The 14,423-nt window shown below is 46.2% G+C and overlaps 1 protein-coding gene across 1 annotated transcript in view; it reads left to right on the forward strand.

Moving 5' to 3' along the window:
- EHD3 (EH domain containing 3) overlaps positions 1-9,257 on the forward strand; it is a 28,119-nt gene extending 18,862 nt beyond the window's left edge. The window contains exons 4-6 of the mRNA XM_032184093.1: positions 4,083-4,495; positions 5,568-5,732; positions 7,222-9,257. Of these exons, the coding sequence (XP_032039984.1) occupies positions 4,083-4,495; positions 5,568-5,732; positions 7,222-7,749 (1,106 nt within the window). The 3' untranslated portion in view covers positions 7,750-9,257. The remainder of the gene's footprint in view (positions 1-4,082; positions 4,496-5,567; positions 5,733-7,221) is intronic.
- The last annotated feature ends 5,166 nt before the right edge of the window (positions 9,258-14,423 follow it).

The raw sequence follows: 14,423 nt of genomic DNA on the forward strand, positions 1-14,423 counted from the left end.
CATCTTGCCCATTTCTTCTAGCACTGCATAGATGGGATTCATTTTCTGTTCATGTCCTTATGTGTTCTTCCTTCACAGCCTTCTCTGGAGGTTGTGAAACAATCCACATCAGCGATATTAAGGCACGTTTAAATAGGTCTGGTTTTCAACAGCAGAAGTGTAACCACAAACAACCAGGAATTACTGAAGAGAAAATTTTCCCCTTCACATTTTGTGTGAGCATCCCTGTAATAATTCTTCTGCATTTATGCAACTTAGGCAAGCAGTTGGCTTCCCAAATGCCATTTAACTTCACTATAAACTGCTGTGGTATGTGGATAGCTTCGCCCATCAGTGACACACTGCCAAATCTGGCTGCCTTTGTGAGAGGCCTTAGCAACGCTCTACAACAACGAGATAGGGCACAAAAAAACATAACGCATCCGCAGAGTTATTAACTCAACTTTGCGAATCAAGAGGGACACTCCGGGCAGAAAACTCCTAATTTGACGGTAGGTCAAGACGAGTTCTTGGTCTAACCTCACACTGAAATAAACTGCCAGAAGAATGTAGAGTCAGGTCCTGCAAATCTGCAACATAAAAAATGGACAAAATAATACGAAGTGAGGCTATAATGCTTAAATTTAGTTACAGGATGAGCCTTGCATTTTCAGGTGTTCCAGCTCTGGTTTCAGCCAGGCAAAACATCCTGAGTTCTCTATGCTATAGAAAAGTCCTCTGAACTAAACATTAAAATATTAGTTTAACTTTACTTTTAAATATCTTCACTAAAAGCTTGCTTCCCCTTAGAGTTTTATACCCAGTCTCCCTGCTATCCAAATGCTTCTCTGCTCCAAATCTATTCTTTTATATGCTAAAAGCAAAACAAGAAAGTCAGCCCTACAAATTTCCCATGTGGGAATTCCCTAGGCAGCTGTCTGTGTGGGAAAATACCATCACAGAGCTCTGAGAGTTGACTCCAAGTAGATGGTTGTAAACACAGGTCCGTCCCGCCTGCCCTTCCCTCTTGTCAGACTACATGTAAGTAGAGTTGCACACAGAGAGAAGTTTCTTGCTTAGCACCAAGAGGAAAGGCCTCACACATTCCCATAAGTGCCAAAAGTGGGACACATGCAAGGAGTGTCTGGGGATTAGGTTTCTTTCCCAGCACAGGATGTAAGCCAGCCCATGCTGTTGTGACTGCTCTGAAACATCAATATTTGCTACTTCTTAGGGCTTTGTTCTGTTGTAATAGAGATGTGCAGGACAGCTGTCAGCAGATTATCTCTAAACACACAAAGAAGCTGGGAAAGAAAGGTGCTCTGCCTATCCGTCTAGACATTTGATGAAGTCTACAAGGACATTCTACACACATTGTATGTTACTGTAGCAGCTAGGAACATACCAAGATCCCAGCAGATATTAATTTCCTTTTCCTCTTGGGTAGAGCAACATTTTTGTCTGTGGATAGGAAATAGAGACTCAGAGAGCGGATGCCTGAAGTGCTGCTGCAGATCTTGGCTTGACACATCTTAATGTCAGCAGATCACTGGAGCTAAGCACCTAAAGATCCTTTTAGACAAATCCCAAGAACCAGGCAGATCAACGGGCAGACCTCAGCTAATACCAAAACTACAATGCCACTTCTTTTTCTTCCCTCTTTTCAGAGGGCTCCCTACCTTTACTGAATCACTGAAAGCTGTGCTGAGAGTCAGGTGCAGACACCTTCCCCACCTCATCCCAGCCCCTGGTAAACACCCTGAAGAGCAGCAGTTGTTACTCTTGGTGGAGGGAAGCCATCCATGTTGACCTGAGACAGGACATCACTGTAACATCACTAGGTGCCCAAGAGAGTATGACTCAGTTTCTCCTTTGATCTTCCAAGGAAAGGCTAGGAGAAGCAGTCATGGTGCAATTCAAACACATGCCAGCTTGACAAAAAGCATCCCAGTCAAGGAGACTTCATCAGATTAAATGCACCAACTTCTCTGAACAAAGTCACGCTAATTGTTTCTGTGGTGAAAGAGCAAGCTGGATGGCTGCATATGCAGAATAAGCTATCCTGCCACTGATTTCCAGCACAGCCCAAGCCAAACTGACCATTAGGTATAGATGTGCATCCAACATTTAGCAAAGTTAGTGTTTTTTTCCCCCCTTGCAAATCCATTGATCTCCTCAGAGGGAGAACTTAGAGCCTGAACCAAGTCCAAGTGAGATAAGGTGTTGGTATTGATGCTGTTCTGCTGCCAACATGGCCTAGTGCAATTTAGAAAAGAAATAAGGATAGCTTTAAAACAGCTATGCAGTTAGACCCACGGAGATGAGCTCCTTACAGGCAAAATATCTAAGGTTAAAAGACTGCTGACATCTGAAAGCAAGCAGAACCACCTTTATTTCAACTATAAAGTCTGATTCATGAGAATGTGTGAGATCAGACACATGGACTGGACAGGATGTAAAAACATAATTTATTGAGTGTTGAGTGGGTCTCCCATAAAGGTAACATTAGCTGAATTATCTGAAGCTCTCAGCATCAAGTATGAGGTGAGTGAAGAGCTGGGGACCAGTATCACTTGTGGCTGCTGGAAAAGACACCACCGCATGGTAATGGAGTGACAGGCCAGGGGCTTCCTGCTCTCTGATTTCTGTGGATCCCATGGAAGAAAGCAGGGCAAGCTGTTTAAATTCCAGAGCACATTTGTCTTCTTTCACCCCTTTGTTTGTTTGTTATGAGCAAACTATGACCGAGATAAAACACAGCGCAGTAATAGTACCTAGCACGTAAAGAAGTTCTTAGTAGCAAACAGCTAACATGAATTTATGTATCTGAAGAGAAAGGTTCACATGGGCTTTGCTCCTGACTTCAGAGCCAGGGTTTCACCCTGATTTGCTTAAAGTCACAAGATGGAAAAGGCAAAAATCAAGATCAGAGCTCTGCAGTCCTCCCTTCCGTAGCCCTCACCTAAAGAGCGGGATGCCTCACTTGTGCTCTAGGAAAGATGAGAGGGTAAAGGGGGAAAAACAGGGAGGGGGAAGGCAGTGAATTAATTCTTACACATTAATTCATGAAAGCTAAGACGAAAAAAGTATGTTCAAGGATTTGAATGCAAATAGCACGTGCTCCGTCCTGATGATTCCTGCCCACCAGGAGAAAAGCTGTGTTGCAAAGCAGAACCAGTACGGGTGTTTTAATGAGGACAGCACTCTGGCAACACAGATAACCCCAAGCCTTGCACAGCACAGGAGAGCCTTACAGAGAAGAGAGGGAGCACCAATCTCGTGATGAGGCTTTAAAAAAGATGAAGAAACACCACAGAGCTAGGAAAAAAGGGTTATTTTGTTGCTGTCATTTTTAAAACATACGCACATTATTTATCATGCCTTTATCCTTAGTTCTGAAGTATGTGAAATTTGAAACTAGTGTGTTTAGTTGGAGTCCACCTCTGCTGTTCATGGCAATGCTGCCTAAGTAGCAAGTACTTAGCAAAGCAAACAATTCATTTTGCTTCGTGCACATGCAGCAGATGTGAGAGGATGATTACTCAGCTATGGCAGGTGATTTGCATCCTGGGCTTTGAATTGCATGGGACAGTCTCATACAACTAGACTAGACCTGAGTGTTATTAAGCAGTAGAGATACAAATCTCAAACCAGTCTGGGTGCAAATACTAATTATCTAGCTTTCTGCTGCATTTGTAGGCTTTGCTGATGGCCAGTAATTCAGAAATGAGACGTCCCTGTCTTGTTATGTGCAAGACTTCTGCAGTAGCTGTTTGAACATAGGCAAACTGCTAAGATGTACGTTTGAACGAAGCATCTGTAGCATGAGTTCAGGACTTCCTGGGTGATCTCTTAATCTGGAGAAGATGAGAACCATCCTTAAATGTGCAAGTCTTAGATGTTTCATAATGAAGAGCACTTCCCTCTCTACCCTCTTTGTGGCAAAGAATCAGGTTTCTTGTTCACTTTATCAAGCTACTTGAGCTGCCGGGGGAAAGCTTTCTCTCTGCGAGCTTACCCTCAGACAGCATGATGCAGGTATGACCACCAGCCTTCTCTACACCTGTGCGTGTGTCTCTCTGCTCTTCCTCCACCCCTTGTAGGTTACGACTTTGCTGCTGTCCTGGAGTGGTTTGCAGAGCGGGTCGACCGCATCATTCTTCTTTTTGATGCGCACAAGCTGGACATCTCAGATGAATTCTCTGAGGTCATCAAGGCCCTGAAGAACCACGAGGACAAGATGAGAGTTGTTCTCAACAAAGCTGACCAAATAGAGACCCAGCAGTTGATGAGGGTGTACGGTGCCCTTATGTGGTCCCTGGGAAAGATTGTCAACACTCCTGAGGTCATCAGGGTCTACATTGGCTCCTTCTGGTCCCACCCGTTGCTCATCCCTGACAACCGAAAGCTGTTTGAGGCAGAGGAGCAGGACCTGTTCAGGGATATCCAGAGCCTTCCCCGCAACGCAGCCCTAAGGAAGCTGAACGACCTCATCAAGCGGGCACGGCTGGCCAAGGTGGGTACTGGCACGGGAGAGCCCGGACACTCAGTTTGGGCCATCCGCAGTATACAGGGTATGGGAAAGTGGTTTTGGCTGGTCTAGCTTGCACAGCTGGTGGATCCTACTTCTCCTCTTCCCCTTCTTATTTCACTCAGAGGCCTAGTGTGTGTTTGTCCTATGCACTTCAAGGAAGATTGTACCTCCTTTGCTTGGTGCAGCAGTCAAAACAGGCCTGAGTGAAGAGTTGCTCACAGATCAAAGAAGGTAGCACTTGAGGGGATGCAGAAAGCAGCTGCACTGTGCTAGCAACTTCAGAATTAAAACCAATTCCATGTGTCAGAATCACACACCAAGGGAAGTAAGAGTCTGGAGGTCTTTTGCCTTAAAGAGAGAAACCTAGATGGATGCAGAGAGTGACAAGAATGGCAGATAAGCCTGCCATGAACATGAAATACACACACACAGGTATATATCAAGGGCACTGCCAGAAATTGCATTTCTGATTATTTAGAATGAGCTGAGTTAAGCTCTCCAGAGCACTGGGAACAGACCCCTAATAACTGAGAAAGAGAGACTGAAAGATGCCCAAAAGCTTTCTATGAAAGAGAAAAAGTTTCCCCCACCCCCTCATCCACAAAATAAAGATGTGTCACAATATTGCATACATAATTCACTGCCATCAGTCACTTCTGCTGGGGATACTAGAATAGATTCTGCCTTCCAGCATCACCAGTGCTAACAGGAAGTATAATATAAACTGATTTTTATGAAAATGGTTGTTCTGGCTCTGTACAGTCCTTGTACAGAGTACCAGAGTACTCAATAGCATAGTGTCTTGTAAGTCAAAGGCTCATTCCCACATTAAACAAAATCTGGAGTTCCAGAGTCTGTATGTTTGGACACAGCTGAGCAGCACTTAGCACTAGAGTGATAATCAGCAGATAGAGGTGAGCTGAGGAGCTAAGCTTGCTCCTCGGGATGGGACAAGATGGGTTGACTCCTACACACAGGTACTGTCTGTTGGGAAGACCATGATGTGTTCTTTAGCACTTGTCTTTTTCATTCCATATCATGTAATGCCCTTCAGGTCCATGCCTACATCATCAGCTCTCTAAAGAAGGAAATGCCCTCCGTGTTTGGGAAAGACAATAAAAAGAAAGAGCTTGTTAACAACTTGGGAGATATTTATGCCCGCATTGAACGGGAGCATCAGATCTCACCAGGAGACTTCCCTAACCTGAGAAAGATGCAGGTAAGTGGTGGCGTCTTGTCCAGAGCACAAACATACAAGGAAAGAATAACTGCAGGGAATATGACAGAAGCCACAGTACAGACCTTTATTATCATTGCCTGTGCAAAAGGCCTGTTGTAATCTTGGGGTGAGCCTTGAACTGTGTGCAGGCCATGTTTAGGCACACATGTAAACATTTTTTTTTGCACATAGAGCTCATGCGAAACTACAGCTGCCTTCATTTCTCAAGTCTTTGCCTAAACAGCATTTGACAACAAATGATTTCCTCTTTTTCTTTAAGTCCAGGCTTCATTTTCAGATTTTCTAGACCTAAGGATACTGCTAATCTATATTAAATAAAAAAATACATTTTCCAGAAGCCTATATACATGCATCCCCTCAGGAGCTGTATCTTTTTGTCCTCTACTTCACTCTGTTTCTAGAAAGACTTGGGGATGAAGGAAGCAGTGAAAACTTAAAGCTCCCTATCTATTTTAGGCAGAGAAGCAGTTTTTCTGAGCTGCAAAGCTGAGGCCTGATTCAGTGTTCATACAAGTCAAAGACTTCAGAGGACCTTGGATCAGGGCCTTATATTGTATACTCGAACAATGCTGGGCAAGGCTACATTGCTCTGTGGCTTCAGTCCAAGCAGAAACCTCGTTGCAGTTACTAGCTGTTGAAGTCGTTATAAGCTCCTATGGAAATACAGCAGTTGCTCATCTTTCTTAAGAAAAATGTATTTCACCTAAGTTCTTTGGAATGAGATCTGCAGAGTGTATCCAACAGAAAATGCCATTCACTGCTTGTTAAAATGTGTTTAAATATTTAAAAAATAATTACACCACTCCATAAGGAGTGAATAGACTGGATTTAATCGGTAGGGTGAAGGATAAAGTGGTAGGTTGTTTTACAGCTCTTAAAAGAGAATTTTTTGCAGTCCCTGCTCAAACCACTTTTGCTTAGCTGTGAAAAACCACAAAAAATGAGTTATTCTGTGAAGTTCTACTGTCTTTATGGCATCTGAAAGATGTACTGCGTGATAGCAAGGGATTTACCTGTAAAACAGTGTATTGCCAAAGTGGCACTTCTTTACCAGAGCGCAGAGCACCAGTTAGAAGGTGCAGCAAGAGCTGCACAACCAGCTTGCTTTGAACAATTTGGTCCTCACGAACACTTGTACATGGCCTAGAAAGGAAGTCTTACTCGCATATGGCCATCATCCAGGTCTTGGAGTAAATCGGAGTAAATCACTTCCCTTCTCTGTGCCATGCCAGCCCCACTTTGTGAGCAGGGGAGATTGTTCTCTGCAGGACTTAAAGAGTATGTGAGAGCATGGCCAGCCAGGGAAACCCTATTGCATGCTGAGGAACAGGGCTGTCGGAGGAGAGCGCTGTGCTCCCCACTCCTCCTCTGCAGTAGATTTTTTGAGCCAAACAGAGCCCACGCTGTGCTGTTACTGCCCTGTGCACAACCGTGTCACTCACCTCTTGCTCCCCTGTCCCACTTCAAGGATCAGTTGCAGGCCCAAGACTTCAGCAAGTTCCAGCCTCTGAAGAGCAAGCTGCTGGAGACCGTGGAGGACATGCTGGCCAACGACATCGCGCAGCTCATGGTGCTCGTACGCCAGGAGGAGTCCCAGCGACCCACCCAGATGGTGAAGGGAGGAGCCTTCGAGGGCACGCTACATGGCCCCTTCGGCCATGGCTACGGCGAAGGCGCTGGCGAAGGGATCGATGATGCTGAGTGGGTGGTGGCCAGGGACAAGCCCATGTATGATGAGATCTTCTATACGCTCTCACCCGTTGATGGCAAAATAACTGGTGCCAATGCAAAGAAGGAGATGGTAAGGTCTAAGCTGCCCAACACAGTGCTGGGAAAGATCTGGAAACTGGCTGACATTGACAAAGATGGCATGCTGGATGATGAGGAGTTTGCCTTGGCAAATCATCTCATTAAAGTCAAGTTGGAGGGTCATGAGCTGCCAAACGAGCTACCTTCCCATCTCCTCCCTCCATCCAAAAGGAAAATAACAGAATGAAAGCAGGGTTGCAAGGGAGAGGGTAAGGGAGGGGAGAAAGATCTAGAAAAACATGTTTACTTAAATTATACCTTTAGATGTGAGGTCACCTTTCAATTTATACCTATTTTGCTGTATGAAGAAAAAACTAAAGCAGAACAAAAAAAGTCCAATCATTCTTCATGATGATATGCAATTCACTCTTCCAGTGTAATGTCCCTGCTTTCTAATGTGTAGTCTGTAAACATGAAGGTGAAGAAAGGACACTGAGACTAGGATAACCTGGTAAGCAGGACAGAAAGAAAACCTCAAGTGGGCTGCATCTTTTGAGAGTGGAATTGGCACTAATAGAAATCTGCTAACCACCAGTGTCACTCCTGAGCTTTGACTGCACATTGTGCTGTTTATTGGTCTTGCAAACCTAATGAGACAGATCCTTGATAGCAAAGAAGAAACCACAAAAAGGTCTCCAAGCTGTTGGCCAGACTAAGGAGTACCTCCTAATTAATAAGAAATTCCAAATTTCGAATCCCTGGGTTAAGAATTTTAGGAATCCAGTTCACTGTCAGATACAAGTTCTACAAGCATTTCCCTGTCCTTAAAAAAAATAAAGCAATCTGAAATGGCTCTCAATTGGACATCTTGAGTTCTTCGTTATTTACTGTGGGACAGGCACTAGGAATTCCCGAGCACCTGCACCTCTCATCCATTCCCTGGTGGTGATTTATTGTCAAAGTATAGCCGAGAGAACAACCACCCTGAGTGAAACAGAAGGAGAATATACTAGAGTCAGGCATCAGGTGGGCTGGAAGGGGAGAAACCCAGGACTCTACCCCCTGGCTCACTGATTGTTTCACAAGTGGATAGTGTTTTCTCCTTCAAAAGCCTTTGAACAAGGGTGTTGTTCATCATTCCTGTGAAGTGATGGTTACTCATTGTGTGCAGTGAAAGCTACTGGGTCCCATTCCTACTGTAAAGACGAGAACACAGAACACAGCACTGTCGGGTAGATGGTTCATCATGAGAGCAGACAACACAGTGGGCAGAGCATGCTTTGCTACCTGTGCCCCCACAAATTTAACCTAGACATCAACAGCCTTCATCTACCTTCCTCCTCACCACACAGTAACACTTCATCCCCTTCAGAACCTCTACCCTGAGCCAAGAGACCTTCCCCATCTCTTGAATGCTCTATAAAATTTCTCTTTTCAAGACCCCATTTTGGCAGAAATACCTAGATTTCCTACTTTGTTTCACACACCCCTGCACGGACACTTCTGTTTTTTGTTGCTTTAAAGCAGCATTTTGTTCCAATTCCTGTTGTCACTTTATATAAGCTGAGCTCCTACTGTGATGAAAAAAACAATACAAGTATAACTTATTTTATATCTGTGTTCATATTATATAGAGAAATATATTGTGTATGTAGGATGTGCTTACTGCATTACATTTATCACTTGTCTTAAAAATTAATACATTAACCGTTTTTGTACCCTGATCCTAAAACATTATTAAAAAGAAAGGCCAGATCTGTCTATTTCTTTACAGAACAAAATTAAATACAGCTGAAAAGACAAAATTGATTTCTGCGTGCAACAAAGTGAGTTTAGCACATTCCCAAACGTGTGTACAGATTTGCCCTGCTGGCCTGGTGTGCAGTGCTGAACGGTTGGCTAGCATCTGCAGACATCTCCTTTTCTGGCAGTCTGCTCACAAGCGTGGGTTGTACTTGCTGTAGCTGGTCGAACTGTACCCAGGGTTCACCTTGTTCAACAGAAGTGGAGAGGTAACATCTAAACAAGTACCTCGGTAGGAAAAGGAATGTACTGAGTTTCCTCCTGCCAGTCGCAGATGAAAATACTACAGATTCATCAAGATCTAGAATGAACACCTCCCCCCCAAAAAAAAAAAAAAAGTTTGGTCTTAAATCTTGCTAGTTTTAATTTTACTTCTGTCTTCATCACTCTTTCTTTACATATGGTGGTCATTATTCCCAGAAAAGGACAGGGAGATGCACTGGGTGAGTGAGAGCAGTTGGAATAGTCCTGGGAAAGCACTTGGAAAAAGAGGGTGTGAGCAGAGTTTCCATTCAGCATTTGTACAGGATGAGAGGGAGGAAATCGTAGGGTGGAGAGCACAAGGCAACAAACAAAGGTTTAGAGAGAAATCAGCAGACTGTCTTCTCAATCCAGTTTGCCCCAGTTTAAGCACTGTGTGCACATCAGCGAACGCTGGAACTCCGACAGCTCAGGTCAAGTGCATGAAGTGAGACTGCAGCACTGCACAGGGGGGTTTCCTCCAGCACGTGTTCAAAACCCACTTAGCACTGTCAGAGTGGAACTTCCCTGGTCATCTCAGAGGACAAAACCAGAAGCATTTCAGTGACAGTTACTCAATATGACTGCTTTGTGGGTCAGCAGCAACACATGAGATCTCAAAGCAGAGGGAGCAGGACAGCAACTGGAGATGCTGTTTCCAGAGGTGCCATTTACATACAGTCCGCCATACTCAGACAAGTTCATACAGAAGATTTCAATCCTATTAAGTGCTTTAGGAAGTAAAAGGTAACTCAAGTATCAAGAGATTCTCTATACAAAAAATAATAAAAAAAATAGGAGCCTATAGTACGCCCATTAATAGGTGCACATTTTTCTGTGCCCATCTCCACAGCCAGCAGCTGCAGCCGCCATCACTCCCCACCCCCTTTCTCGTACTTGGAGTTGTGACTATTAGGGTAACCTCGCACTGCTCACCACACACGTGGGAGAGATGATGACTTCCTAAGTGCACCAGGACTCCGGGCTGTTCGTGCAGCCTTGTGCGGGGTTCTTGCCAGGTCACAGAACCACGCTCTCAAAAGTGTTTGCATGTGCCCAGCGGTGCTTCCTTTTTCTAGGTGCATTTCTCAGCCACTGAACGAGGTTTCCCCAGGAAGTTGTACAGAGGAACCTATGTGTTTGCTTACGGCTGTGGGTAGGGGGTTGTAGCACGTGAACACACCGGGATCACTCTGATCCTCTCACACCCCCCTCCGCCCGTCCTCAGGCAGAACTTTCACAAGGTCAGAACAAACCCATTCTTCCAGTCGGAAGCAGAGCTGCTCTTCCCTCTTTCTGTTCCTTTCTGGGAACGATTTAGAGAAAAAAATCTGAACACGCATGCTCTATGGACTTCATTAAAATGAAGATCTCCACTGTGGACAGACAGTTTGGCTGAACAGCACTACGCAACCATATATATGAGGGGAAGGGCAGTAATTACACTACATTCACTGAATAAAGCCTCAGGAGGGGTGTAGTCTAACAAGAACCATTACCTCTGTGAGCTGGAACTTGGCCAGCACGCTGGCGTTCAGAGGGATTTGCAATCAAACATAAAAGGTCAGAATCAGTTTTTCCATCATCTTAAGTTCTGAGGTAAACTTTCGTACAACAATGAAATTCAGATTTAAATCTGGAAACTGTTCTTTAACTTGCTCTCGCTGCTCCCTAATGTTTTGTCCATATGATAACAGCCTCTGGCTGGGGAACACAGAGTTACAGACGATTTGGTCTTACGTAGATTGACATCGTTCCAACAACGCCCAGGGGGAACTGGGGAAAAACTTCTCCAAAACTCATCTAAGAGCACCTCATTGATAACTTTCTCCTCTGCTATTATTTCAGTGTTTCTCTTACTACAGGGACAGCTGTAGGAGGAGGGTTTAGGTGACTCCATCTTCACACAGATCAAGGGACACAATTAACTATTTAACCTCTTCTTAGGCTTTTAAGACCTCACATCCTTCAGAGCTTGAGAGGTGTGTGCTTGGAGACACTTGTGGAGAACTGCGCTGAGGAGAGGAACAGCTCGATTACAACATCCACGTTACTATTGTGGATTTTTCACAGCGCAGCATCTTTTTTTCCCTTTCCTCCATTGCGCTCAGGGACCTTTCTGTTTTTGTTCTCCTTACACAGGCTGAGAACAAGGCTCGGTTTAGAAACTTGACCTACTAATGAGTTCAAAGCTAGCGCAGGCAAGTCAATCACTGGGTAGCTTCCCAAATCCCTCAGGCAGCGCAGACAAAGTATCAAAGCCACTATTTAAGGTGGGATGAACGTAATTTGAAACAATTCATCTCTGCCCATGTGGAAGAAAGCCCCAGCAGGCATGGCTCGCATTCAGCACGGCACACCCATTCCACTGCTCCCTGCGCTGCTCAGGAGCACAAACACTGTAAGCATTGAGAGAGTTTTAAATGGAACAAGCAGCCGATTGCATCAGGTAAATAAGCACCAGCATTCACATCCAACTATCTTTAAAGTTCCCCTGGATTTTTATTTTTTTTTTTTTGCTAAATGAGAAGAGGAGGGTGATGGCCATCGTGCCTTCCAAGAAACCACGGCTCAAATTATACCCTAAAAATGGCTGCATCCTTCCCAGGGACCAAACACTGCTGTACACGAGGACCTATTTTTTTTTCCCCTGGTTCCCACATGCCTCAGCCGAGGCCTGTGGCAGGGGGCACGTGCCTTTAAGCGTCCAGGACCACAGTCCTTGTGCCTCTGACAGTCTCAATAACCAAAGCAGGCCTGCAGCTGTCTGTGCAACCCTGCGACATTCATGGTGCCTCTCTCTGAAAACACCTCGCAGGAACAGCAGCTGCTGAGGCAGTGAGGCCTGCCTTCAGGCCCTGCTGGTTCAATCGCCCCAGCCCTTCAGCTCCAGCACTTTCTCAGTCCTACAAGTCCCGTGTCCGTGAGGGAGGACGCTCGGGAGGATGCTCGTTCAGGCCTCGGACAGCACAGAGCAGAGCGCAGCCCCCCCGCGGCCTATGGATTGGCAAAGCCGAGGCTTTTCCCTCCCCCTTCATCATTTACACACCTCGCTCCAAGCAGCGTATCATCGCAGTCTTGGCAGCGCTTCCCTGCCCCGGGTCAGAATTTGAAAGCTCCTGGGAGAACCTGAGAGGAGCCGTTCCAGGCTTTGTTTGTGGTTGCTCGTAGCAATTCCTCTTCGCAGGCCGCTCTGCCCTCCTCCTCCCGCAAGGGAAGTGGGGAAGTACAGCCCCCTATCCACCCTGTGCTGGGGGGAAAAAACAACAGCGAGACCCTCCGAGACAGGCAGAATTGATGGAGCATTGTCCTCTTGGCCCTCAGAGAAAGCCAGCCCCTGGCAGGACCCCAAAAACAACACAGCAGGAGCTGTTCCTAACCCCAGCCTTTGGGAACCGCCGCCAAAGGCACGAGGGGAGCTGCAGCAACCTGGAGGTGGGATGAGGTGGTAGGAGGAAAGAAAGATGCTGGAAGTCAGCCAGGGTGCAGTGTGTGAGCAGGCTGCTGGAAGCAGAGCTCCCTGAAGGCTGCTCGTGCTTCCAGGAGGGGTTGGTATAACACAGGAGGCACAGGCATCTCCTCCACGGGAGGGAGAAACAAGCCACGCGGAGCAGGAGATCGTAAACTGCGAACGTGACAAACGGGGACACGTCGTCCTTTCTGGCAAACTCCACCCCAGCCCTGTTCGGGATAATCTAAGGCAACAAATATTTCCAGCAGTCCCCTTCGGAGAGCCTGCCTTGCTATTTTCACAGTGAGGGGCAGACCCCACGGCCTCTCACCGCTTCCTTCCAGGAGGGCTGCTGGGGACAGAAGCCGAGGCGATGCTCCCCACACACCTCTCAGGCCCCACACACCACTGGCCACGGCCCAGGGCGCGTGCAGGCAGCCCCGCTCCCATCCCCAGGTCGCCGGCGCCTCGCTGCAGGCAGGTAGCAGAGCCCTGGTTTGGCTGCCAGGGTCAGGGCAGCACGGGGCACACGGGGGGGGTTTCTTCAGGTGCTTTGTTAGAGATCAGCGCACACACAGAGGGAATAATGGGTTCACACACGAGTGCAGCTGTTACACCCTGCCTCGTGTCAGTGCTCCAGCTAGGCCTGACCAGAGGCTCGAACAGGGAATCACCCCATTTTCCACAAGCACTGACCGCTGGTATCCTCACCTCCTTACGCAGAGCTCTGGTTTTACGGCTACCATTTTAAAAGCGAGAGGAATAAAATCGATATTTGTATTTAAAGATATTTTTCAGAAGGGGATTTGAAGAAGCCCGTAAGCATATCTGTATTCCCAAGCGTGCCACCACTGCCTGCAATGAGACTGAGCCAGCCCTGCTGCTGAAATGCCCACAGCAGCGCTCACTTCCCTGGCCTGCTGCAGGGAGGGCAGGCAGTGACTGGGGCGAGGAGATTCAGATTCCATCTGCAATCATTTTCTTCCACCCCACTTTTATTTTATTTTATTTTTTAATCAAGAGACGCTGCAGAGGAACATGGTTTTAAATTAAGCGCTCTTTGGACATTACCAAGCCCCCTGTCAGAGAGGGGCACACCAGAAGCAGGGGATGAGAGCAGCAGCCGAGCCCCTCCGACAGGTTGTAAGAGCTGGGTGGCTTCACACACCGAGACACGCACACACTGGGGATAAAAGCACACGGCGTTTTATAGGGTAACGATTCAGAAATCACACATCATCCCGAATCCCTTGGTTACTGCTGCTGACTGACCGCGTCACTGAAGATTAGGCTTTATTTTTATTTTTATTATTTTTAAGACATCGGTTTGTTGTTTCCTGATCTGAACAGGGAACAAAAACAGGATCATAACTTACAACAGAATACAATGAAATTCTTATCGTTGTAAAAATATGTAGGGAGATAAT

Source organism: Aythya fuligula, chromosome 3, assembly GCF_009819795.1.
Source record: "Aythya fuligula isolate bAytFul2 chromosome 3, bAytFul2.pri, whole genome shotgun sequence".
In the NCBI taxonomy this organism is placed as follows: Eukaryota; Metazoa; Chordata; class Aves; order Anseriformes; family Anatidae; genus Aythya; species Aythya fuligula.